We start from the raw sequence: 26384 nt of genomic DNA on the forward strand, positions 1-26384 counted from the left end.
AGTTTCTCGTCATTTCCATCCGCGGTCGGACGGAGTACGATCGGCTCCGTATTATTCGCGTTTTTTAACCGTTAGAAGTGAACACCGTATCTAAATAAGTGTTGGGAATGTCGGGAATGTCGGAAAAAGATCGCGCAGATGTTATAGCGAAGAATGTGACAGTGTGTGTCGATAGTTTAACGATAGTTAATCGCGATCTGTTAGTGCTCGTGTTTGAACGCGAACTTGCGCGGCTACCATCTTTGTTTTGCGCAATGTCAGTCCAAATAAAGCAAAATTCGGTTCTCGTTGTCCGCTTTTTTCCCGTCAAAGATGGGTGTCGCGCACGAGTGAATACCGGGAGTGCCGAATAAAGTGACGCGCGTTTGTGATATTATGTGAACAAGTGCTCGAAGAACGGATCGGACCGGGCGAGTATTGCATCAAGGGAGGCAGCTACCCAATGAGTTGGGATACGACAGCCGGTGAGCGAATTTATTTCTCATATTTGCATAACATTATTTATTGCTAATAGTTCGATATCATGATGTCGTGACTATGTCTGAGGCGAATGATGGCACAGTCAATACAGTATAATAGAGATAAATAAATTGCTTGTAACGGTCACATTTTCGAACAATTTGAACGCGATATACGCGCGTGCAGTGTTGCAAACTTAACCAAGCTCTCATTGTACCAACTATAAAATAATAACTTCTTAACTACATAATTTCAGAGAAACGCCTAAGGATGGCGTTGGTTGTCTAGATTGATTGTAAACATAAGCGTATGTGATGTTTGCGCGTGGCTTCAATATACCGGCTTTTAAACAACAATTTTATGAACTGAAATTAAAATATATTTCGTTACAATCTTCTCGCTATTAAATATATATCATAATAGTGTTACATTTTTATGTAATTTCGCGAGGAGCTAAAGAGCACGGTATAATTTAGGTTAGAGTTAGATAAGTTAGATAACTTCTAAAAAGAAATGTACTGGCTGTGATGATGCATTTATTGTAATATTAATTTTATGTGCGTGCAATTATTTAATTAAATTGAAATTTCTATTTTTATTTAAATATTGCATTGGTAAAACAACCATGAGCCTCTTATCTCGTCTCAGCTATGTGAGACTGAACTACAAGATATTTATGTATTCCACGTTAATTTTATTTGTTACGAACACTATACTGCTTTTTCGGTATTTGAATCGTATTCAACCAAATTATTTCATCGACGAGGCTTTCCATATACCTCAAACATTGAGATACTGTGCATGGAATTTCACACAGGTAACATATGGCTAAAAAATAATTAATTTTATATCACATTTAATTTTTGACAATAAGAATAATTGTTAAATTGTTTTTAGTGGGATCCAAAAATTACTACATTGCCGGGGTTATATTTTATTACTACTGCAATATTATCACCCTTCAATCTTTGCGATATTACATATATAAGAGGTGTGAATTTACTTGGGACATGTATAAATCTTTATCTTCTTTATAATATTATAAAGAAGAATTGCAAATCAAATGAAAGAAATCGGTGGAATGATTGGTTGATACTTGCATTGACATATAACATTACTCTCTTTCCACCATTATATTTTTGGTGCTTTTTTTATTACACAGACGTTGTATCTGTAAATGTAGTGCTCTTAATGTTATTTCTACATCAACGTAAGCATAGAAAAATGACAGCGTTTGCAGGTAAGCATTCTGTGCTCTTAAATGAATTATAATTATGTAAAATATAACTTAAATAAGTGGACTAATGTCACACAGGTCTAATAGCTGTACTTGTTCGCCAAACAAACATCATTTGGCTCGGCTTTTTTGCGATAGAGCACGCATTAGATATATTTGAATGTAAGATGGAACAACCTGTTCCGCCACATGTGCTCAATACTTCATCGCACATTCGTGTAAGTAAAATCACAAATGTTTTATATAAGCAAGCTATAAAAATACTGGAAGAATTAATCTCGTGAATTAATTTTTTCTTAAACTATTTCTAGTTAATTTGGAAGCAGATAATGTACGAATTGCGCAAAGGTTGGCTGTTCTTTTTCAAGTTTATTGCAGAAGTATGCTGTAGTCTACTTCCTTATATAACGACGTGTCTGATGTTTATTGCCTTTGTCGTGTGGAACAAAGGCATAGTGATCGGCGATCGCACCGCCCATGTCGCAACAATTCATATTTGCCAAATATTTTACTTCTCCGCTTTTGTCTCGCTGTTCTCGTGGCCGTACGTAGTACCTCATTGGAGAACATGTCTGCGATTCCTGCGCCAGCATTGGATTCTCGCGAGTTGTGTAGTTGTGTTAATGGTCACGGTGATTCGTTTCAATACGCTTGTTCATCCATACGTTTTAGCCGACAATCGACATTACTGGTTCTACGTGTGGAATCGGTTTATAGGCCGATACGCCGCGTTCAGATATCTGTTAATACCAATTTACTGCGCGAGCCTGTTTGCCATGTCGCAGAATGTCAATCATTTGAGATTTCTCTCGCAGATCAATTATATTATTTGCGTGTGTATGGTTTTAGTACCTCAGTTACTAGTAGAACCGCGTTATTTCATCTTGCCGTACATTTTTTATCGTTTAAATATGAAGAGGGCAGAAAAATGGCAGATTTGTTTAGAGTCGCTCACGATTTTAACGATTAATTTTTTGCAGTTTTATATTTTCTCGAGGAAAGTGTTCTACTGGGAAGATCAGCCCTATGTCCAACGAATTTCCTGGTGATATTTAAGGTGAAGATAAATGAATAAAATAACATAACGAAAGAAAGACTTAATTCGATATAAAGTATTGCATAAAAATATGTCTTCCTATTCCTCTTCTGCCCGTCAACATAACTTTATCGTTAAGCAAATAATGCAGTTAAAGACAATTTTTATTATTAGATAGATAAATACTGTGAAACTATTTCGTGCATTTATTGCACACAGCTGAAATTTCTAGCAAAACTCCTAAAAATTTTTCCAAGATAACAGTTTGTCATAATTTTGCGTTGAAATTTGTCAACGTACTTATTAAATATATTCGACTCCGAGACAACTTAGAAGTTTTTATATTTCTTATCTTTATTATACTTTTTATTATACTCTTTTGTGTGTATCATTAAACAATTATTTTTTTATAAAACAGAAAACGCCAATTTAATGCAAAAAAAATGATGCTACTAGATTCCAAAATAATGTGAAATAATGAAAATGAGTAATCTGTTTAATTTATTATATAATTGAAATGTGAATTTGATATATCTATTTATTATTTTTTATTTTAGAATATGTTTTCCGTTTAAATATATGAAAGACAAGAATGTTGCTAAATAAAACGCATTGCTTATCGAAAAAGTGTTTTAATAAAATCAAATGCAAAACAGTGATAGTATAAAATAAATAATATATTAAGAAACCACATTGTATATACAACGATATAATATATATTATACAATATATATGTATTATACAATATATTAATACAATTATAATATGTACAATACAATATATTATACAATAAAAAACAGACTTTGACAAATTTGGAATGTATAAGGTAAATGTTCCAGTAGCCGGATATTTTAGAATTAATCATTATTAAAAATATAATTTTTTCTATCATAATAATATTTTTATTTTTGCATACATATAATAAAGAATAAAATTTACTTGATTAAAATAAAATTGAAATTAAAATTATTAAACGACGATAGTTAATTAAACATTTGCAATGAATATTGGACATGTATATTTACCAGTTTCCGGACTATATTTATAACTATTATATAATAATTGTTGAGTTAATATATGGAGATTGAAATATGTTCAGTGTCACTGGGACATTTATCTTTTTACATTTTCTTTCAACAAAAATTTACAAATAGTTACAAAATTTACAGACCACATTATTCTATTCACATACGCTATGAAAATTGAATGAATTATAAATACTTTGCCATCGCAAAGAATATTGTTTATGTATTTATTATGTATGAAAATTTGATGAAAATTTTATTAATGCAATAAATGCTTACAAATTGCAATTTAAAAAAAATTGCAATTAAAAAAATTGCAATTAAAAAGCTGGTATTTTAAAATATGAAGAAAAATAAAAATATTAAATTAAAATTTGAAGAATATAAATATTTGGAAATTGAATATATAGAGATAATTATATAAAGAATTAAAATTTTCAAAAAATGACATAAAACAGCATGACAAGAAACTTAATTAATATTGTTAGAAATAAAAGATTAAAATTAGATAAAAACAATGCATTAAATTATATTAGCACATTAAAATATATCAACAATAATTATATTAATAAATATTAAATATAAATTTTGTTTATTTTATATTTCAGGTTTAAACGAAATGGAGTCAGGACAATGGAACATCATTCTTGATTCGAGAAAAATGGTAAGTACATAGATATAAATGTGGAAAATAGAGGAGAGAATATAAAAGTAAATTGAACTCATTAATCTTTATCTGTTTCCTCTTCTTATATATTCATACCTGCAAAATGAAATTGATCCTTAAAAGCATTAGATGCAGATATATGAAATATATAAGTATGTAAGTATATAAAAATATGTGGAAGTGATATGTGGAAAGATACGAAGTAGGAATGTACTAGAGTAGGAATTTAGTAGAGGATAGGAGAGAGTATGAGAGAAACGCGTCGGTGCGATCCTGCCCACGAATCAGTGAGAAATTAATCTTCAAATATTTCATTTCACGAACGTTTTCTTTATTTTAATTTGCGATTTATTTATTCATATTTATACATTACAAGATAATAAAATGCTCTAAAAGTGGAAAAACGCGAACGTATATTATTTTTTACATACGGAAAGCGCCGAAACCTTATTCAAGTAGTTTAGGTGTAGCATAAACGCGACAGATGCGCGCACAGAATGAGTTTGCTGCGCTAATTTTTTTGATTTCCTCTGCTATTGTTGCCTGCTGCCGCGAAGTTGAACGGATAATTTTGTACGAATCGAATAAATATCGAGTTTTTTTTTTTTTTGAAGATCAAGAGAAGATCCAAGAGAAGGAGGTTGCGAAACGTCGAATGCCGGTACAGCACAAACCGGTAGGCAAGGCCGGATTTAGATCGTAGGGGGCCCCTAAGCACTGGCTGTAAAGAGGGCTTTCTTAATTTTTTCTGTCAATTTAATACTCGTATGAAATTAGTTGTATGGAACCTTTGAGGCCCTTGCTGGTGCGGGGCAATTGCTTATATTGCTTATGCCAAAATCCGGCCCTGATCGTAGGGTGAGTACTTACTCATTAATTTATTATTTGTAGGATATATTAATCATTTGTTCTCCAGCGACAATGCTATTTCACTGCATTCATTATTATATTTGTTTCACAATGTTCTTTTATACATTTACTTATTGTACAGTATTAAACCTTTTTAATGAAAACTTTGATATATTTTTAATGTAAAATTTAATAAGTAAAATATGAAACGTGTGTGAAGTTAGCATATCATATTTTGACATCGCATGAAAAAACGATAGTTCTGCTCGCATACACTATAGTTCTACAGTTCTAGATAGTTTTTAACAATAGTTCTATCGAATTACGCCAAAAAAACAAAAAAATAAAATTTTAAGAAATGAGATGCTAACTTCCCGTCTCACCTTCCAGCATCTCACCGGATTTCGAACGTATGAGCCATAAAGTACGAGTATTCAAAGAGTTCTACCGTTTCAACCCATCATATCAATAGTTCTGGTCATAAGAACAATAAAAAAAAATTCTAGTCATTATTAAAAGCATTTCACGCGCTGAAATGTAATATGCTGGCGTCACTAGCAATAGTTCTGGATTTGTACGAGCATAGAATCATAGTTCCCAGTCCCTAGTATCATTTACATTACAGTTCTATTTAGAAACAATCATTTAACTATTTGTCTATAATTATTATGCCCGCCAAAGTGCCTAAATATGATATGCTAGCGTCAGTAGCGATAGTTCTGGGTTTGTACGAGCATAGAATCATAGTTCCCAGTCCCTAGTATTATTTACATTACAGTTCTATTCAGAAACAATTATTTAAATATTTGTTTATAATTATTATGTCCGCTAAAAGTGCCTAAATATGATATGCTAGCGTCACTAGCGATAGTTCTGGGTTTGTACGAGCATAGAATCATAGTTCCCAGTCCCTAGTATTATTTACATTACAGTTCTATTCAGAAACAATTATTTAAATATTTGTTTATAATTATTATGCCCGCTAAAAGTGCCTAAATATGATATGCTGGCGTCACTAGCCATAGTTCTGGGTTTGTACGAGCATAGAATTATAGTTCCCAGTCCCTAGTATCATTTACATTATTGCTAGTGACGCTAGCATATTACATTTCAGTGCGTGAAGTGCTTTTAATAATGACTAGAATTTTTTTTTATTGTTCTTATGACCAGAACTATTGATATGATGGGTTGAGACGGTAGAACTCTTTGAATACTTGTACTTTATGGCTCATACGTTCAAAATCTGGTGAGATGCTGGAAGGTGAGACGGGAAGTTAGCATGTCATTTCTTAAAATTTTATTTTTTTGTTTTTTTGGCGTAATTCGATAGAACTATTGTTAAAAACTATCTAGAACTGTAGAACTATAGTGTATGCGAGCAGAACTGTCGTTTTTTCATACGATGTCAAAATATGATACGCTAACTTCACACACGTAAATATGAATTAGAATCTAAATCAGTAAATAAGCATGAGTACAAGTATTCTTTGCAAACTTCTATTAGAGATATATGAAAATTTAGTTGAGAAAGATCCAATGTTTATGAGATGAGAAAATATTAAGGCACACATTGTGAGATAAACGTTTTAAATAATATCATATTTATTTATTTTATGAGTTTTTAATAAGTTAGATGCTATTAGGTGTTTAGATGAGAAAGGAATACAATATGAAATAATCACAATTGATCAACAATTATTTTGACGAACAATAGTTTATTGTTCATAGCTGAAATTTCTGGCAAAACTGCTAAATGTTTTTGTACAATAACAGCTTGTCATAGTTTCGCGACACAATTTGCCAGCGCACATATTAAACGTATCCGACTCTGACGACTTAGAAGTTTTTATATTTCCTATCTTTATTATGCTTTTTCGTGTATCACTATATTCGGCTATATTATCCTGATTGAATATAAATGTTGCACGCAACGGCATAGTAAAAGATACCGAGATGCATACAGTTTTACATTTATAGTAAACATCTTTTTTATTAATAGTAAAGAATGATGCACTCTCTTGGAGAAATCAGGCCTGATACTAATGTCCTTAAAATAAATTTCGTAAAAGTAAAAGGCGAATGTGTTACACGCATCGAAATAATTTTGAGTCATCTAGTTCTCCGAATTTGCAAATATATTAAATTAAAAAATAAATGCGAAGTAAATAATTTTGATTGTAAATGGAGAAAGAAACTTTGTGTAATTTCTGTTTCTCAAAAGGATGGCTCGCAATTCTTTCAGATTTGCGTGGAACATGGATATATATATATATACATAACTAAAACTTAATTATCTTCTTTCGAAATAAAAACTTGTATGTACACTTCCCGGCTTACGCATATACGTTACCACTGTTAGCCTCTGAATTGCCGGAACTTTGAGCATTACTCGCGTACACGAGGCGTCTTTTTTCGCTTGTCCTCGTTGCGTCGCGTAGAACCGATGCGTTAAAACAATATACAATCGTATATCACAAACAGTCTCAAATCGACACGCTAAGTACTAGGATTTGTTTGTTGTTTTCTTTTTTTTTTCACGAAATTAAAGCTATAACTTTTTACTTGCTACATACATCTCTCGGGCTTTCCGATAAAATGAGAATAATTCACTTCGCTCTCGTTCTCTCTACAATCTAACCGCGTGCTAGAATCGTATTGCTTGTCGTAAGTTTATTGCAAACCGTTATTCTCGTATAAATCAATCGGGAACGTAAATCTTCGGAACGTATCTTCTGTACACAAACCTCCGCACATTCCAACTAGGATATGTGTGATTGCGAGAAATATAACGCTATTCCGCACTTTTTTTCGACACTTCACCGATTTCTAAATAGTGCAATATATTAACGCATAGATATATCATATATACGCTATATATGTATAGTTTTTCTCGAGTTTTTTTTTTTTTTTTTTTTTTTTTTGGTGTCATATCGACACGATATAGTTCACGCTCTAGCGATAAATTATTATCATCCACACGCTGAAGAGAGTCATTACGTCTATCGCTACAAAGCGTCACACGCTAGGTAAGATAAAGTGAATCACTTTCGCGAAAATCAAAGTGTCGTAAGAAATTTAAGTGTCGCACCTTTGGAAAAATTGTTTCTAAGCCACTCCGATCTAACTAATGATTTTCGCGATAATAGATTTTAAAGACAATAGATCAAGGCTACTGTTACATATTGTAACATTGCAAGGATATAAAGTTTAACGAAAGAGGAGCGTCCTTTTTTTAATTTTTCCACGCATCTCCCAGCGTTTGTACAGCAGAACTCCTAATGCTCGAACCAATTAAATCGACTAATAATTAATATTCTAATCAGTGATTAATCATTACTTTACACAATTAATCTTTAGAGATTCTTTTACGTGTAACAATCTAATTTAGAATAGCTACGTTGTCTTTTTGTTTAAATAAATTATTATAATATACACGTGAAAGACTTGTGTAAGTAAAGTCACAAGCAAGTAGATAAAATTGTATATTTGATTGAATATTGGTCGAACTTTTATAGAGATATGTATAGTAACTGAAATATACGGATTTATATCAAGGTTCCACTGTACATTATGATTCGATACCTCGACCGTTTCCATGAGACCATCCGAGTGATTCTTTGGATTTTGCTTAGCACTCGGTGCTTTCTTATTTTCTAGTTTTTCCTTTCAATCTACGTAAAACATTGGATCTTTTGAAACCCGACTCGCGCGAACTATGTTGTATAAGAAGAGTCAAAGGTAGCTTTAAATATTATGCCTTTCTAGGAAGTACATATTTTCTACACACACACACACACACACACACACATACACGCGCGCGCGCAAATACGCAACACTCGTCTGTTTGATTATAATTCGTCATTTTGTTTATAATATCAGCAATGGAAATAAAAGAGCAATGACAAGCAATTGGATCGATAATTAGAAGTATCTCTATTCAGTCGAATGCAGACGAGAATGCTTGTGTGGCGAATGTTGTTCGACACGCACAAGTATTTCTCGACGTTCAGTCGTAAAATTCACTTGTCAGATTCCTCTAATTTCATTCAGACTAAGTTATAAATTCGAGACAATCACTACGCTATAAATTTCCCTTTCAGATTCATAAACGCAGTGTATTAAAGAACACGACAAAATAGCCGTAAAGAAATATAAGTATAAATCAAAGATACTTGACGGAAAAATATCTCGTGCATTCTTCACAATTTTCAATTATCTATCGAAGAGAGTTTCGTATCTTAATCAGAAGTCCTCGTAAATGATGACTTCTAAATGACGATTGATAAATCTTAAAATACTATACTCCGTATTATGACGCTTTTAAACATCTATCTTTTTTTTTTTTTTTGTTTCTTTTGAAAGCTTTTAAAAGGGATACGAGGATTTCTTATCAAGGGACTTTGCTTTAACTTTTTATTTCGTAACACTTGGCTATTACTTGCTAATCGCATAAAGAAGCGGGGCAGGATTGGACGAACAATCTGACGATCGTTAAAATTGTAACTTGGTAACTTAGCTAAATGAGCGGTATGTCGAGTTCACCAACTGAGAGATTGATGAGCGTGAATTCGAGGGGCGTAAAAGTCACCTAAAAGTAGAACCACCTTTGCCGTGACATTTTTACTCTTTGGTCAAACCGTCTCTGACCTCGCGTCGTGCAACAGCAACTTTAGGAATAGACTTCGCTAAAATAGAATGGAATAGAATAGAGAATCTATTTTCGTGGAACACTCGGGACGCGAATCCCTCAGGTAGAATAAAGTAATAGGATAATTTAAGAGCTCAGCGTTACTGCGAGTGACTTGTTCGCTTTCTTTGGTCCTACACTTTGCACGCGTTAGAAATAATTCTAAACCGCTTCGATCTTCAGCTATCGTCGACCATTCCATCGTACGCATTATATTCTACTAAATTTGTTCAAAGTAAGAGAACGATATTGTTTCTAAATTTTTCTAAATTAATTCAGTTTTATAAAAGAGATTTATTCGCAATTGCAATATATATCGTATAATAATGTGAATTAATAATAATAAGAGCGGACATAAAACAGACGACTTGGAATCTTTAACATATAAATTCCGATCATAAATTTTAATCACTACCGAGGTCGAAGCGCCGCCCCGGAGATTCTATCTCGTTGTCTCCCTTATGATATTCTCGAAGTACCATACGGGCGGACCATTTTCGGGGTGAGTTACTTGCTGCGGATGTGTAAAAGCTAATAAAAAAACAATATTTTTTACCGGCTACGCTTAAAAGGTAATAACGGTCCCTCCCCCGTCGCGCGCGCGAAAGAGGAAGGTGTAAATACTATTTTTTAGGCACTGAATCGCACAGTTTTTTTTTTTTCCGCACCTGGGAATTCCCTTTGGAGTGACACCGACGAACTAGTGCGAAGGGCGTAGGGCGGGATCACACACACAGACGCACACACACGCGTACGCACGCATACACACATACATAAGATTCAGGTTTTCAGAGTCCGCGCGTCTTCCCGGCCGGCCGGCATCATACTATCTGCTGCTTGAGTTTCGGCAGATTCGTGGAACCGTACAGCTTCATGTCGAGCGACGCACTCGGTTCGTTCTTCTTCGTCTGCGTATGCCAGGCGAGCACCTTGGTGCAATTGTCCGCTAACAGTTGGGCGTCGCGCGGCTCGAACGGCGTCAGACTCTTCAGGAAGCCGTCCTCCTCGTATCCCGCGCGAAACGGCATACTCGCATTCGGTCGTTGATGTAGGAACTGAACGTTCACCGCGAACCCGGCCATGTCCACCGGGAACTTGCGGCCGGCGACCCAGCCGTCGTAGAATCCGGCGAACTTGCCGTTCTTCAGGATTGGCGAGCTCAGCCCGAACTTGGTGCACAGTCCCACCGGGAACATCGACACCGTCTTCGTCTTGCGAATCTGAAACGTGCGTGAATTTGAAAGTAACTAGAGAGGAATGTTCAGTATCGAATTGGCTTTTAAAAGAGGTAGAGTTTAAATATATACGCTTTCATAATTAATGAAACGGATTTGTCAGAACGGAGAGGTTGCAATTTATTTTCCTCACGCGATAATTAATGATGAAGTTATTTCTTACTTCATCGAAGAGCTCAATATCATAAGTATTGTCGTCGTCGGCGAAATAGAACACGCCTTGCGTGGCGTTCGCCCTTATCCACTGCAGACCGCGATTTCTGTTCGACACCCCTCGCGGCTTCGCGCCCTTCTTCAGCTTGTACTTCTCCGGCATCGGAGCTGCACAATGATGAGAGCAGCAGTTATTTATCACTGTTATAAAAATTGTATAGGACTTTGCGATTTAGATTTAGACAAATTTTACCGATCAAATGATCGAACTTCAAGCCCGTCCGTTCCAACAGCTTGGTGACTTGTTTGGTGGCGACGGCTGCGTCCTCGATGACGAGCCAGTGCACATTTTTGACTAGCATCAGGGTGTGAGCCATCCGCGTAAGCTCAGGGATCTGTTCGGGTCTTCGATATGTCGGCGTGATGATGTACAGAGGCTCTTCAACGGGCTTTTCGGGATTCGGCTGCGGTTGACGGGGCGCCGTCGAGACCGCCTTGTGCATCGTCGTTGCGAGGGGTTGTGATTGTGACGGAAGCTTGAAATTATTTCTGGAGGCCACCGAGATGTTTTTGCTCAACTGACTGACAAGCTCCTGCACGAGCATCGAGCTTATCTCCGGACTCAGGCCGTTCGCGGTTTGCACTCGGTACACGGCGTACCGAATCTGTAAGCAGAATTTCATTCGTTATCCGACATTTAAAAGTATTCAGTTATCTGACATTAAATTTAATTTATTATTCTATCCAATTTAATCTGCCAAAGGATCGGGCGCTATAATAATAATAATTTATTAATTTATTAATAGATGATTAATTTAACAAATAATTTATGTATTAATTTATTAATAATAAAAATAATTTGTGTGCCGGACAAAGCGAGGAATTCTAATAGGACGCGCCTATGAAAATGGAAAGCCCGCAATTAATCTCTCTATTGCGCGGTAATTAATAATCGTTATTTTTTTTTACCATGTTCTCGGTGAGCCTCGGGGTTTTTCCGTAGTTATCACCCTCCTCGCCGATCGGCAAACCCCCGGCGTCTTCCGCGACGGTGTCCGCATTGAAGGCCGTTACTTGATCGAAAGTAATGCCGGTAGACAGGTGATACTGATAAAACACTACGCAGATCCCTATCAAGGCGATTACTCCCATTTTCATGGACGGCTTCATTATACCGATGCCTGAGTACAGAAAACGACACGTTCAGAAGTGATGAATAGTCGGGATGAGGGTAATACATTATCGACTGTATTTTAAGCGGAGCGGACACGACATAATGGATAACATAGAAATTCTGTAATTAATTTTTAAAGACTTTTTTCGTTTGATTTATATTCATTAAATTTTTATCGTGCCGTGAATATTTTTTCAGCGCGCTCGTTTATTTCTCAATTAAATTATTTAATGTTTTCCAACGTTCTCAATGCACATTCATTCTTTTGACATAATAACGGAGAATGGGAACAGGAAGATGAATCGGATTTCAGATTAAAAATTTACTACCTCAACTTACTCCGCTAACTTTCCTGCTCGAAAGCAGAAAGCGGTTACTCTCACGTCCCATTCCCGTGCCTTCTCCGACGTGCGCGCGCGCGCGCGCAAGTTTCCAATTTTAATCTGATTCACGATCCAATTCCATTCCACACGCATCCCATTCACTGGGAATTAGAGTATATAAATGTGTATCATGCAAATTGCACGCATAAAATTCACATTTAATAGACGACGAAACGCGGCGCAAAGATTAACGACGGTGAGCTTGCTGAATTAAAATTCGACGTTGCGTTGAAATGCATTTTCATTCGCGTATTCGTACTTCAGAGCTTTAGACGATCGCGTTTACATGTGACGTCGTGCGGAAAACATCGGGCCGCCACAATAGCCCCCGAGTTCGCGGGCGCAGAAGATTGAAACAAGGATGCTCACTCACCCGAATGCTACATGTGTCGGCTGTTCCGTCGTTTCCTCTGCCTCTCGTGAATCGCGAGCTGCTTCTTGCCCTGTCATCAAAGTAATAAGCCACCGTAAAAGCAGGTAATATCTCGCCACAGAGGTATTATTTCTTTTTTACATTTGAATATAACTACCGTAATTTAGTGTAATTCTCTGAGAATTCTTTCGGGACTGAAATACCCGGCGAACTCTTGCTCGATACGCGTCGATAATTACGATAATTATGATCCCACGAGATACATACGTTTCGACTTGGCCAATTTGTGGACTAATTGATCAATTCTTTTGCGTGGAGCGTCCGTCTTGCAAATGCGCACAATGCGGCCAGCTCTCGCGCGATCGAGGGACTCTTCCTCTCTCTCGGAATTTAATTATTTTCGTCATTTGCCGAAAGCTCGCGCATTCGTTGCAGAGCGCGGGCGGTGCGAGGCGATAACGCGCGCCGGAAGAAGACATTCATCAGCATCCGTGGTTTTGACGATAAAGTCGCAACGGCAGCAGCGATGAACGTTCCGAGACCATGGTCGCTAACGAGCGAGAGATAACGCGCCAGATTTATCTGCCGAATGAAAACGACGCACGCGGGAGAGCCGACGACTCTCGCGGGACGCGACGAACGAACTTTCGCTCTGATGTGTGAGTGACGCTCCGTATAATTTCAGCCCGGTCTTCCGTCGCTCTCGCGACGTGGAGTGACTCATAGCTAGACCAGTTGCTTCGCGCTATTTCTTCGCTATTTCTTTCTGCATCGCGCGGGCGGCTCGCGCTACCCGTTCATCATTAATAACTGTCGTCTTTTCCATCCGAGCTGCGCGTATCGCTCTCTTTTCACAGTTTTATGGTCGTTTACTTCACTGACGTGGAGACAATGCATCTTAAACGATATTTACGATGTTTACGATGTATGATAACGCGCCGCCGCGGTAGGCTATACGCAACGTCATGTCTTTCACCTTTTTTTTTATTTATGTCACTTTTTATCAGGCGCTTTTTGCGCGCCGCAGTGTTAAATAAGTGTTTTATCTTTCCCCGTCGCTTCTTCTGTATTCATTACTCGCACGAAGGACGCGACTGCATAAGTTCGCTCTTTGAGAATGACTGTCGGTAATGAGACTCTTAAACGTCACACCTGGTTCAAAAGAGAAAGAGAGCGCTCTCTCTTCTAATTTACTTTCAACGTGATGCGACACGGCATTGTAACGATCTTATATAAGCCGCGTCATGTGCAGAACAGCCGCGCGAAATTACACGAGAGCAGTGAATTTAACACCGTCTCACGCGTAACATCACGCGTGGAACGCGCTCCTTTTCGTCTCGCGCGACGTCAGCAGTGGGAAAATAAAGCCTTGCGGCGATAAAATCTACCGTCTTTATCCTCGCGTGACGCAACAAAGCAACAAAATTTTATAAGTATGGAAATAAAAGTCGCGAAAAACACGTTCGCCGATTAAAAATCGATTCACGTCGTGACGCACTTTCTGTTGCAATCAATCTGCAGTTCAATTTCATGCACACACACACACACATACACACATACATATCCTAGTTATGATCCTATTCTAGAAATGTCGGAGTGCGTTAAAACGCGAAGGGTATTAACGGGCAAAGTGCATTGCGGATGACGCAAGGAAAACCGTAATAAAGACAATTCGAAATCATATCTCTCGTTTTCCCTCATTTTCTTAATGCGTTAGTGCGATAACGCGAAAAATATAAATATTTATTTAAACTTAGATGCTTGTTTTTTTAGTTCAAATAAATTTAAATAAATTTTTTATATTAAATTTTTATTTTCCAACATTTGAGAGCTCTATGAATTTTTTTCTGAAAATCCAAAATGACGGACGTTTTTTCATTTGCGATAAAATTTTTCTTTCAACGGAAATGTAGAATGTGCAGAAAAAATGACAGGTTTTTATCAACAGCAACATTAGAATAGAATAGTTATAACATTAAATGGATAAAAATCTGTTTTTGGCTTGCATTCTAGGTTTATTTTTTCTCCTTTGAATAGCGTTAATTTAATTTTCAGTATCAGATTTCTATTATCTGAGAATTCTATCAATTTTCTGGAAATCATAGATGACTGACGCAAAACGTTTTTTTTTTTTTTCCCATCATATTACTGCGATGATATCTTCTTTCGAAGAAAATAAAGGTATGCGGGAAAAACCGACTGCCTCTCGCAAGCAGCAAAATTCGAATGGGTAACTCGAACGAAGGTAATATTCGCAATCTGCGGTCAGATGGAGAGAGGCAAACCGATAAATTGAACGTTGACGAATTTCGGTCTGACTAAACGGCGGAAAAAGCTGTGCGATTCCACCGTCGATCGATCCCCGTAATTAAGCGTCCGCGACAAATGCGCCTAACTCTGCCGTGTGACGCGGCTTCCTCGATAAATCGCGATGCGCCAATAAGGTTTCGCAGAAGCACGCTTTTCGCAACAATATCCGATCGATGTGGATCGCAATTAGACGATGTTAGACGTGACAAAATGCAACAAGATCATTAAAATACGGTTACGGAATTCCTCAGTCGTGTTTGCAGTGTCAATTGCACCTTTCTCTCCGATGATGGGACTGTTACGTGATCGAGTGTGTGTGTCGGATGTTTTGGTGTAAAGTATCTCTTATCTCCGGCGTGTAAACAGAGTCTCGGGTTTAAGGTGACAAACGCGGTATTGTAAAAGATTGACTATATTGATTAAGCCACCCACGCGTTTGTGAAAGAAGGTATCGTCTCTTCGTCGTTCCATCTCCCTAATATTTTTCCGAGTGAAATCTCCGATATCGTAAACTCACTCATATTTTTCCGAGAAAAGGCGCCATTTAAAAAGTCGTTATAAAACGATGCAAACATTCTATCGTTTTCAATTTACCTGTTTCGAGTAAAAGCGCTGAAGCAATAATCAGGCTTATCGGCGCATTAGTTAAATATGCATCTAGATGGTTGGAAATAGAACAAACAGCATATTTCATTCACTTTCATCGATCTCCTTTCGAGCGCAACATACAACGTCATCACGCGAGAAATTTTGCGATCGATCGGTCTCCTCTCGGGACGGGATATTGTTTTCGACTGGTCGCTAGCCGTGCCGGTTAATTATTAGAGAACAGCTGTCTTGCCTGTCACAAATTTCGCAGTTACGCGAGCTGTGGAGATCGAGGGGGAGGACCGGTCGTGATGGACGATACCGCGCTGCGGGAAATCGTATAAATTACTAATTAAACCGCGGCTAAATGAGCGGCTCGACTCGAGGTTTCTTCTTGTCGTGCCTCGCTTGCATGAGAATTTCATGGTTGATCAGCTCGCATTAACTAACTGCCGTGCTGCCGGATAATCGAGATAAGGCCGTCGGTCTCTAATCTAAATCAGTTTGCAAATCGGTGCAGCATCGATCACCGCGAGGTGATTTACTGTCCGATTTAATCGCAAACGTGTTCATTATTAGACATATATATATATATATATAAATGAAAATAGATTATCAGATTTAGCATATTTTATACTTATTTATATTTCGAAGTATAACGTGTACAAGGTAAAGACTTTATAGCGCCTTTAATCTTTAATTAATGACGCAGAAAAAAGTTGATAGTAAAGGGCTTCTCAGATTTCTCACTTCTTTTTTATCGATTTTTAAGCGTAATGTTAATTGCTTTCATTTAAAATTTAATTTTTTTGTTTAAAAGTAAAAGATAAAAATTGTATGAAAATTAGTAACCTTATTATATTGTATTAATATATTAACACCTTTATTGTTGCAAAGAATATACCTGAAAACAAATATACCTGAATTATTCGTTTTTTGTATGCGAACAGGAATTAGAATTGGCAAAGTTTAAGCTCCGAGAGGTCTCATTAAGAGTTAAATTAATTCGGTAATCCGGCGCTATATTTTCCGCATACACAAGCCATTCCATTATTAAAATTGCAGAAACCGGCTGCGCTATTAATAAGAAACGAATCTAACGATCGGTAAAATCCCTCGTTTGAATCCAAGTCACGGTGTTACGTAATTATCGTGCACAGTTCGCCGTTAAAGGTGCAATGCAAACGACGGCACGCGGCGAGATTATTCACGTGTCCCAGTAGAAATGATAGCGATATCGCCAAACCGCCAGCTCGATACAACTGCTTTTATAGCGCGACTTCCTCTCCTAACAACGCGACTTCCTCTCCTAACAATTCCGGTTTATAATATTTTTTATTTTTATCAATATGGAAAACGAGAAACTCGATGAAATCGTATTGGTTTTTAGTCGGAAAGGAAACACTTGTTAAATGGTTCGTATTTTCGCTACAAGCTTTTCGCATTAAACTAGGAAGTGGGGTTTTATTTATCTCCATTTCCAAGTTACCTACGTAAATGCATACGCTTAAGCGTAATTTAAATGTTTATCACACATCCGCCGCTGTAATTGCGACTTGTTTTCGACGCGAACCTTTCCAAATTATACATATATGTCGAATCGGCGGTGCAATCTGATTCTCTACGCGCTGCGAGAATGTTTCGCGTATGCAAACCAGAAGATCGGTTTCCCACGAGCGATAAACGCGCCCGTTTGAAACCGAGATCGTGCGCATGTATGCGTCAAGTGCGACCTCATAGCTAATAACATGTATATACATATATCCGCCACTTGTAATGTCCTCAACATAATATGTTTTCAAAGCACTGTCATGCGTGGTTTTTAAATGCATATTAAACGCATTACAATCCTTAGCGTAATCTTGCCAGGGTGTGCATTTGTGAATTAAACACCTTATTTCTAAGTTGCCTTAAACAATGCATATTCATAAAACGTGACTCGCGTAAAACGACTTTCTGTAACTTTATAACGCTCATCTTTCACAAATATCGATTTAACAGCTCTTCACAGTTAATAAGTTCTTAATGAAGCTCTCTTCAGCAAACGCGACGATACATAAATCGCGTTATTCATTATTTATTCAATCATTTTATACTAACCGACTCGTCGGAAGACGAATGCGATAAACTCCCGCTGTCGGTTAATCGCTGCTTCCTTTAAACGGAGAATCACTTATCGCCCGCTGCATTTACGCGTGAATTAGACCAATTAACACGTTCATTGCCGAGAGGCGCTAATCAATTTTTCACGGCCGCCCGACACGTTCTAATCACTTGCGGCCGAAAGAGAGTGCACTTTCGAAGTTGGTCTTCGCGGGACGTTAATTAGGTCACTCCGCTTCTTCACTCGTCGGTTTCGTCGTCCCACGGGAGATCGCGGAAAATCAAACGGCACGACCGAAGCGCGCATCTCGGTCGGAACGTATTTGTGCAGGTTCATCGAAATATCGCGCGAACCAAATCGGGACGACGACGAGCGGCGGACAAAAGCAAAGTGAAACGCAATCGTGGCTCGCACGACACTGAAACGTTTCCAGCGGTTTCCTCCTACTCGCGTGACCACTTCTGTAACGCCGTTCGTAACATGCCCCACCACAGAATCGTACTAGAGATTGAGAGAGAGAAAGAGAGAGAGGGAGAGAGAGAGAGAGAGAGAGAGAGAAAGAAAGAGAGCGCGAGGGAGATCTGTCTCCTATGTTGCGTGCTGCGCACGGTCCTTGGATCACGTGGCAGAATCTATTAGCAGATTGCGGTAATTCGGCACTTGGAAGTGTAGCGGTGCGTTTTCAGGTCGGCGAACGACATTTGACCCGTCGGCGAGACGTTTGATTTTCACATCTTGCGAAACAAATTAATGCTTGAGAACAACAAGCACTTACGAGATTAAGAACCGTAAATAAATCGTCGAAATGAGAGAAACGTGGGAATGCGTACAACAATCTCTGTTGTCACGGTGTGTATTTTTTTACAGCGCTTCATGAAAGATAAATAATAAGCATGGCAATTAGGATAATTAAAAAGGATTCTGGGAAATATCATCCTAAAATATTTTCCAACTTTATTTCCGCAAATGTGTGTCAAGGAAGAAGAATTTAACAGTAGCTTTATCGTTCGAGTCGAGTTTTTTAAATAGAAACATTGATTTTCTCCGACTGATTGACAGTAGACATTTTCATTGATCGATTATCTTTGTATATATAATATTTATATTCGCTTGCTGCGAGACTTCGCAAAAATATAGCCGACCCCGTCCACCTCGGGATATTTTGGGGCGTAAGCGTATTACAATAGAATCGAGATCGAGGCTTGCCGGACGAGTCCGCAGAACTTTAGGAATAATTCATGCGACCCACTCGCGTGTCGGTGTTTCTTTCCGATATGTATGATTAGTCCTCTCGAAAATATCGCCGTCCACGTAGTTTACTGGAAGTATGTCAAAGGGTGGTAGAGCGTGACGAATCATCTATTCGAATGTTTTTTCGGGGAATTATTGTCAGTGTTTTTATATAAAACGAACTTGAATTGAAAGATAAAGCTAGTAATAAATCCTTCTTGGACGTATCTACAGAAATAGAGTTTAGAGATATTTCAGGATTCTAGGACGACGTTATACGTGCTTTTTTTTTTCGTGAAGCACTGCCAAACGTATATATCGCCTGCGTACTTCGTCCATGTCGCCGACGAATAAAGCAAATAAAAGCGCTCTTGTGTCTTCATTTTATAAAAGCAAGCTTTACTTCCTCGATGTAAAGCTCGTCCGAGCTTTCTCTTTCTCTTTCTCTTTTTTTTTTCATAAAGAACAGAAATATCGCAAGCGTAAAATGTTACAATATCGTAAATTTTCAACGCAGCAAACTCGCACGAAACGTATGTGTTGCATTTTTCACAGCTTGACGTGCAAAATCTTGTTGTCAGCGATCTCGTTAAATGTGCAATGTCTAGTTGCGAACAATTCCAATTTTCAGCGCTAAAAAAGCGCGTGATTACGTAACGTATCAAAATTATAAGACACGCGTAAAAGTTGATGAATTTCTCGTGATTAATCGATCTTACAATTATTTCTATGAATATACGATGCGCACCGGCGTGCGCGCCTCTATCTGCATTTCGTGTACCCGTTTCTTCGTTATCAGTTAACTCCGTAACTCGTGTTTATCGCGAGCTCACGGCGAAAACGATGCCGTGCATAGCGGCACGTGCTTGCACGATTGCCGACACACGAGAGCGGCGCGCAATACATATAGTTGTATAATGATCAATAACACACGAAGTAAAATGAGGCAGTGGTAGTCGTCGGCGAAGGACGGCGGAGAGGCCGGCTCCGAATAGATGAAGCCGCGGCGAGTTATCGTTCGGTCGGCGGCGGGCAATCGAGTTTCTCACCCCGGTATGACCCGAATAAGTAATTAGCCCGACGTAGAAATCAATTTCGTCGACGTCACCGATTGATTACGATCGATTGATTAAATATTAGCTAGCCCATCCTCCTACGTCGCCACGATGGGTAATCTATATGGCGGTTTAATTTCATTAAAATTTCCGGCATTATGGCTGCTCGGGCTCATTGAATGGCAAACACGTGATGTCGCATCAACCTCGACGACGTACAGGTAGCTTTACACAGCGATCGATGTTAATAAACAAAAATATAGCTGCATGTCGCGCACGGTCATTATACGTAATGTTCGAAATATTGAATTGTCTCTTTTGTACTTATCAATCGGCGAAAAAGTTCCGTCGCTAGTTATTTTTTTAATGCATTTTAAGTATCGTCGTATCGTATCATTTTCCACCGCAATCAGCTACATAAGAAAGACTATACAATCAGTACATCCACACTCACAATTATACTTTACGATGCGCGGTTGATGAATTCTTTTTCTTCTTTGAGTTTGACGTAAATTTGTTTAACTATGCAAGAATAAAACAAGCACTTTCTAATTAATTAAAATACAATTTTTAAATTAAAATAAAATAAATTAATTAAAATAAATTTTTAATTAAAAAAGTAATAAAATGCCAGTAAAAACGATTGTCAGTAAACAAAAAATTTATTAGAAAAAAATTTGTAATTAACAAATTAATAATTAACAAGCAAACACTAATAACCAATTTTCGACTCTTTTGTTACGAATTTGGTTTTATTTATTTGCAATAAAGGTATATTATTATCACATATCTTACACATATAAAAGTTTACGCGAAAAAGTTTCTGCCGGCGCCCATGGACGACAAGAGATATTGAGGGAATGTTGAAATCGAAAGAGGGGGAGAAATTTACATGGTGTCTGCCGAGCACGATTCTTAAATATTTGCAATATTTAAGAATCGTGTTTGAAATTATTGCAAATATTTAATTAATCAATTCGAGCGTGCCGAACGCAATTTTAATGCGTTTGATTTACGTGAGAAAAATTTCTGCGCATATAATAAGACGATAAGAACCTTTGAAACATTTCTCGAGTTTCCTTCGGATAATTTTCTACTCGGGATACTTTCTTCTTGGGATAATTTTCCACTCGGGATAATACTTCTTTTCGGGATAATTTCCAGCTACGTAAAGCAGGAACGCGCCGCAGGATAACGAACGAAGACGGCGCGGGGCAGGATGTAGCGCGAAGTTTGATCGATTCGGTATTCAAGCCGGGCGAATTTCGAACGACGGATATTTGTGTAAGCTCTCCCACCCACCCTTCGGTTCCGTGTTTGCTTTCCGAGCACGTTGCCCGCCCGGACAGGATTCTCGGGGGCGCAATTTCGCGAGGTCGCGTAATTTGTAACGTAACTTGTGCTATCGGGGTGCTGCAACTAATAAGAAGTTCGTCCTCGCCGCCGGCTGGCCGGCCGGTGTGCGCCCTATGGAGCCCTATGGCGCCCTATGGGTCGCCCTTTTCGGCTCGCAGGGCACATGGCGACCGCGCTACTGGTCGATAACGCCCGGCAGACACCATGTGATTTTCTCCCTCTCTTTCGGTTTCGATACCTTCCCTCAATACCTCTTACCTCTCGCCGTCCATGGGCGCCGGCAGAATTTTTCGCGTGAACTTTTATGCGTACGTGATAACAATGTACCTTTGCAAATAAATAAAACCACATTCATAATAAAAGAGTCGAAAATTGGTTGTCAGTGCACAATAAATTTGTTAATTATTCGTTTTTATTTTGTAATTAATTTTTTGTTGATTGACTTTTACTGGCTCTTTGTTACGAATTTCATTTTAATTGGAGAATCTAAGTTTTTAAATAAAATACAGCACAAAATTAGCCGTAGCTGATACGAAACGGTATACCTTTGTATAAATATGTAATCCGATCATTTGTGTATATATAAAGATAATAATTAAACCTACAATGATAAGACAGTAAACAGATATTATAGAAAAAATCAATATTTAGATAAGAAGTCTCTTAGATTAATTATTTTTTGTTTTTAGATTTTTTCGTACATTTTCTCGGACATAATGTTAATTACTTTTATCGATCATCTAAGATATCTCGGAATGCAAGAAAAGTTACTGCATTTTAATTAATACTTTAAATTATTTGTACGTGCAAACGGGAGCTAAGTAATAAAGTTTCAGCTGCAAAATCTCGAAAGACTTTGCGTTGTTAAGAGTTAAGTAAAATGGAAACATTGCGGAATTTGCGATACACAGAAAGGGGCGGATGTTAAGAAGTAAGGTATATTTAAACAAATACTTAACGGCGAAGCCGGAGAAAGCGGCGCGGAATTTCGTTTATATACATTCAGAGATCGATTAGAGCATCTGACTATCTGGGAAAACGGCGCTTTTTAATGGAACTTCTTCCCTTCCGCCCTCTTGACAAGTCGGAGAGGCGCGAATGCATCCCCTTGGATTCATCTCACGCCGCCCATGTGTCTCCCTCTTTCCCTTCCTCTTTCTCTCTCTTTCACTCCCGTTCTTCATCCATTTCCGTCCCACCTTCGTCGTCATATTGATCGTGACTTATAATACCAACGTGTAATGTTGTAAATCGAGGAGTCGAGGAGGAGGAGGATCTCGTTTGCCATCTCCCGACAAAGACCTTCCGTGACCGATCTCGCGGACGCGATGTGGAGATTACGTAGGATTATCAATAAGACACCGTTGGCGTGCTGCCCGGAAGAGTCCAGATAAGCCAACCTGCGATCGATCAAGGTCGCGATCGATCGTGTCGTTCCAATCCGACTATTGCGATCTAATAATATTAACAATATTATCTATTTAAATATTTTTCAAAAAAAACTTTACTAAACAAATACTTTCAAAAATAAATTAATCGCTGTTTGGTCGCAAATTAAAAATGATTTTTAGTTTTTAATCGCGATTGCAAAAAAAAATATTTTCCCTTTTTTAAAATTGTATATTTTTTTTATCAATTTCCTAAAAAATCTGATCCCTTTTTTTTAGGAGACAAAGGTCTCTACGGATCGATAAAATAACGAATGCAATATGCTATTTACTTTATATTTTGTACAACAGCATGCGAACAATATGCAGGATAAACTCAATAAAATAACGGATGCGATATTCTGTTTTACTCTACGTATTGTACATACGATATATTGCGCGTCACCGTTGCGATGTTATCGTATTTTTGTAATGCGATCTACTTTGTCCAATTATCTTTAATGCCTCTTGCAAAATGCCGCAGGCTACACGTGTTCCTTCCCGTAACGCTACATTTTCCTGCGGAATCGCTTCTCCAAATGAAACCACCCTTACCGCTTTTATCGCGAGCCAAGAGAGAGAAAATAATTATCTCTATTTTTCTTCGACCGTGATAATAAAAATTTATGACTATCTCTTCTCGGTGAAAAATTGTGTGAGCCATTCGTCTACTTCCGCGAGATCTTTGGCTCTGAAGCGAATCGCTATATTCTCGAGCGATTTGTCTCCCAACCGTTCGGGTAAAGGATCGCGCGAGAATATCCTGGCCAGTATCCCGCACCAAACTCTCCAGGACTTCCCGATAACTTAAGCCGGCTAAATACATTTCCACTTCCTTTATTGACCTTCCGGTATCAACCCACTCCCAGTGACAATCCCCTTCTCCCCCCCCTCTCTCTCTCTCTCTCTCTCTCTCTCTCTCTCTCTCTCTCTCTCTCTTTTATCGGCTCGGCGCGAAGGTAGCGCCACGGTCGCGCGGTCGAAGACCATTCACTACGGGATGCACGGGGGTGTGCAAATGCGAGATTTGGATAAATATTAAGGGCGCCGAACGCATTCATCCGAACGCGGTGTCCAAACGCGGTGGCCAAACGCGCCGGTTATTGTCCTACTGTTTCCGCGTCGCGTGTCTCCCTCGGCTCGGACGATGCAAATATTTAACCGAAGCGCAGTTCGATAACGGTGGTTGAGGTTAAGCCATCGGGTCATTAATCCAGATTAAACCCGGTAATCTGTCAGAGTAATCAGTCAGAGTAATCCCGGAGCGCAAGATGTCAGCATGGCTCTCCTGTCTCTTTTTTTCTCTCTTTTTCCCTTAATGCTTGCTCGTAATTCCTCTTATGCTTTTACGAGAAACGCGCAGAGCTTCCCAGAGATATAAAATTTTGAGAAAATATAAATTTCCATCCGAATCCGCAAGAATTAGATGTCTGACATTAAATGCAATCTTACGACTCTCGATATACGACGCAATGTTAAAACTTGATCTTTATGTTAAAAAAATACACGCTCGAAATAATACACGGCGCTAAATACGACCGCGCAATTGACAGTTCGCGAAATGACATCCAGCGCGATATTGTGCGTCCGCATTTTTGCGGTGTACGCGAAGCGCGATGAATAATACCACGCTTTGTCTTCTGCAAAATGCAACGCGCGAAGAGCCCACGGTGCAATGCACCACGTCGTTAAATCGCGAGCAGATGTTTTTCGGCTTAATCTCGCGCTCCACATCGGTCCGTTCGTAGGACAGCTGGTGCGCTCCATCGTTATGCATGAATAAAATCGCGGAACTCCGCATTTGAATACCGAGGCTCTTTCGCGTCGCGAGTGCTCGTTCCGAAGAAAGAAAAAAAAAATGGAGCCTCGTGGTGAAAGGGATGCACGGAGGGGATGTTCGTCGATTCCGGCGAGCGTAGTCTGACGTAAGTCGCGCGATCGCAATTCGCACTCGGCGAGCGTTTCGCGCATTCCCGGCGAGCTCGCTCGGCATCAACCAACATCCTCAATCGACGACGGCACTGCGGTACTCACCATAGTAACGAGGGTGTCCCGCCGTCCACCTTTTGCGTCGAGGCCAGCCGTCGATCGGCAGTCGCGGTAGCCAGCACACTGCGGAGGAAAGCGCTACGGGAACGCTACTGCTGCTGTGTCCGGAAAAAGCGGGGGCAAATCCGCCGCCGACGTCGCCGCCACCGTCACCGCTCGACCCATGCTGCGGCACGCGAAATTCGCGCATGTACCCTGGCAACGCAGGCGTCGCGACGCTCGGCGCCGCGCAGCCGGTGAGATATGCATTGCATACATGCATACAGATATCGTACAGATACATGTACACACAAACACACACACGGGCGCGCGCGTCCGACATTCGGCCACCCGTTCACGCAGCTGGCTGATCGAAAGAGCTGCTGCTCTGACCCTTTGCCGTTTTACGGTCGCTTTACTTCAACCCTTGCTACCCTATATATCGAGGTGAAGACGCTCGAGTGGAGATTTTTTTGTGGCAATCCTCCGCAAAACTCTCCGGCCACTTGAAATAGCACGGGTTGGAATTAGAAGTGTATTTTTAAAATCTTTATAGAATTCCTTGAATAAATATTGCATCAGGCTGAAATGATAATATCAGAATAAAAATTTTTAATAGTTGATCGTTGAATGAGTTCAGCGTCATGCGAACTTCTCGATTAATTTTGCGAAACCTATTAATTCTTGGGTGCAGATGAGATTTGCTGCTTAGATATTCGAGATTCTCTTAATATTACTTTTTATGATGCTTTAACTTTTTTTCCTTTTCATGTAATATTTAGAAAAATGTGAAGATTTTTTCGACGGTGTATAAATTGCATTAATCGAAATCATTTTGTCGTTGTTCGAATTTTTGCAAATTTTCATTAGAAAGCTATGTCCAAATTCATGGATTAAAGGTCTCACATTTAATGATGTAGATAAATACAACTTTCGATATTATATTCGTTATCTCGTTCGAATAGTTCTTTTATTGATGAGATATGTGAGTTTCTAAATTACTTCCAT

At 38.6% G+C, this 26384-nt stretch overlaps 3 protein-coding genes across 11 annotated transcripts in view; 2 read left to right on the forward strand and 1 right to left on the reverse strand.

The window, feature by feature from the left end:
* The first annotated feature begins 704 nt into the window (after positions 1-704).
* Positions 705-8207, forward strand: Alg10 (alpha-1,2-glucosyltransferase Alg10). Of its 3 annotated transcripts, XM_067349357.1 has the most exons (6): positions 705-1276; positions 1357-1699; positions 1775-1914; positions 2008-2240; positions 2677-2753; positions 4366-8207. In XM_067349357.1, exons 1-5 carry the CDS (start codon positions 1085-1087, stop codon positions 2750-2752), a joined length of 984 nt encoding a protein of 327 aa, XP_067205458.1. In that variant the 5' UTR covers positions 705-1084; the 3' UTR covers position 2753; positions 4366-8207. The 3 variants fall into 3 exon arrangements, with proteins under 3 accessions (XP_067205458.1, XP_067205447.1, XP_012217026.1); XM_067349346.1 differs by having other exon boundaries at positions 709-1276; positions 2008-2753; XM_012361603.2 differs by lacking the exon at positions 4366-8207 and having other exon boundaries at positions 710-1276; positions 2008-3543.
* Positions 5143-26384, forward strand: part of Art4 (arginine methyltransferase 4) — a 36750-nt gene continuing 15508 nt past the window's right edge. The window contains exon 1 of the mRNA XM_012361595.2: positions 5143-5282. The gene's annotated coding sequence lies outside the window, so the exon portion shown is untranslated. The remainder of the gene's footprint in view (positions 5283-26384) is intronic.
* GlcAT-P (Glucuronyltransferase P) lies at positions 6969-25602 on the reverse strand. 7 transcript variants are annotated; one of them, XM_067349291.1, is made up of 6 exons: positions 25383-25602; positions 23158-23376; positions 12318-12529; positions 11602-12013; positions 11359-11516; positions 6969-11180 (listed from the first exon to the last, which is right to left on the reverse strand). In XM_067349291.1, the coding sequence occupies exons 1-6, from the start codon at positions 25585-25587 to the stop codon at positions 10782-10784; spliced, it is 1605 nt and encodes a 534-aa protein (XP_067205392.1). In that variant the 5' UTR covers positions 25588-25602; the 3' UTR covers positions 6969-10781. The 7 variants fall into 7 exon arrangements, with proteins under 7 accessions (XP_067205392.1, XP_012217023.1, XP_067205403.1 ...); XM_012361600.2 differs by lacking the exon at positions 23158-23376 and adding an exon at positions 13279-13348 and having other exon boundaries at positions 25383-25541; XM_067349302.1 differs by lacking the exon at positions 25383-25602 and adding an exon at positions 13279-13348 and having other exon boundaries at positions 23158-23262.

This window comes from Linepithema humile, chromosome 1 (genome assembly GCF_040581485.1).
Source record: "Linepithema humile isolate Giens D197 chromosome 1, Lhum_UNIL_v1.0, whole genome shotgun sequence".
Lineage (NCBI taxonomy): Eukaryota > Metazoa > Arthropoda > Insecta > Hymenoptera > Formicidae > Linepithema > Linepithema humile.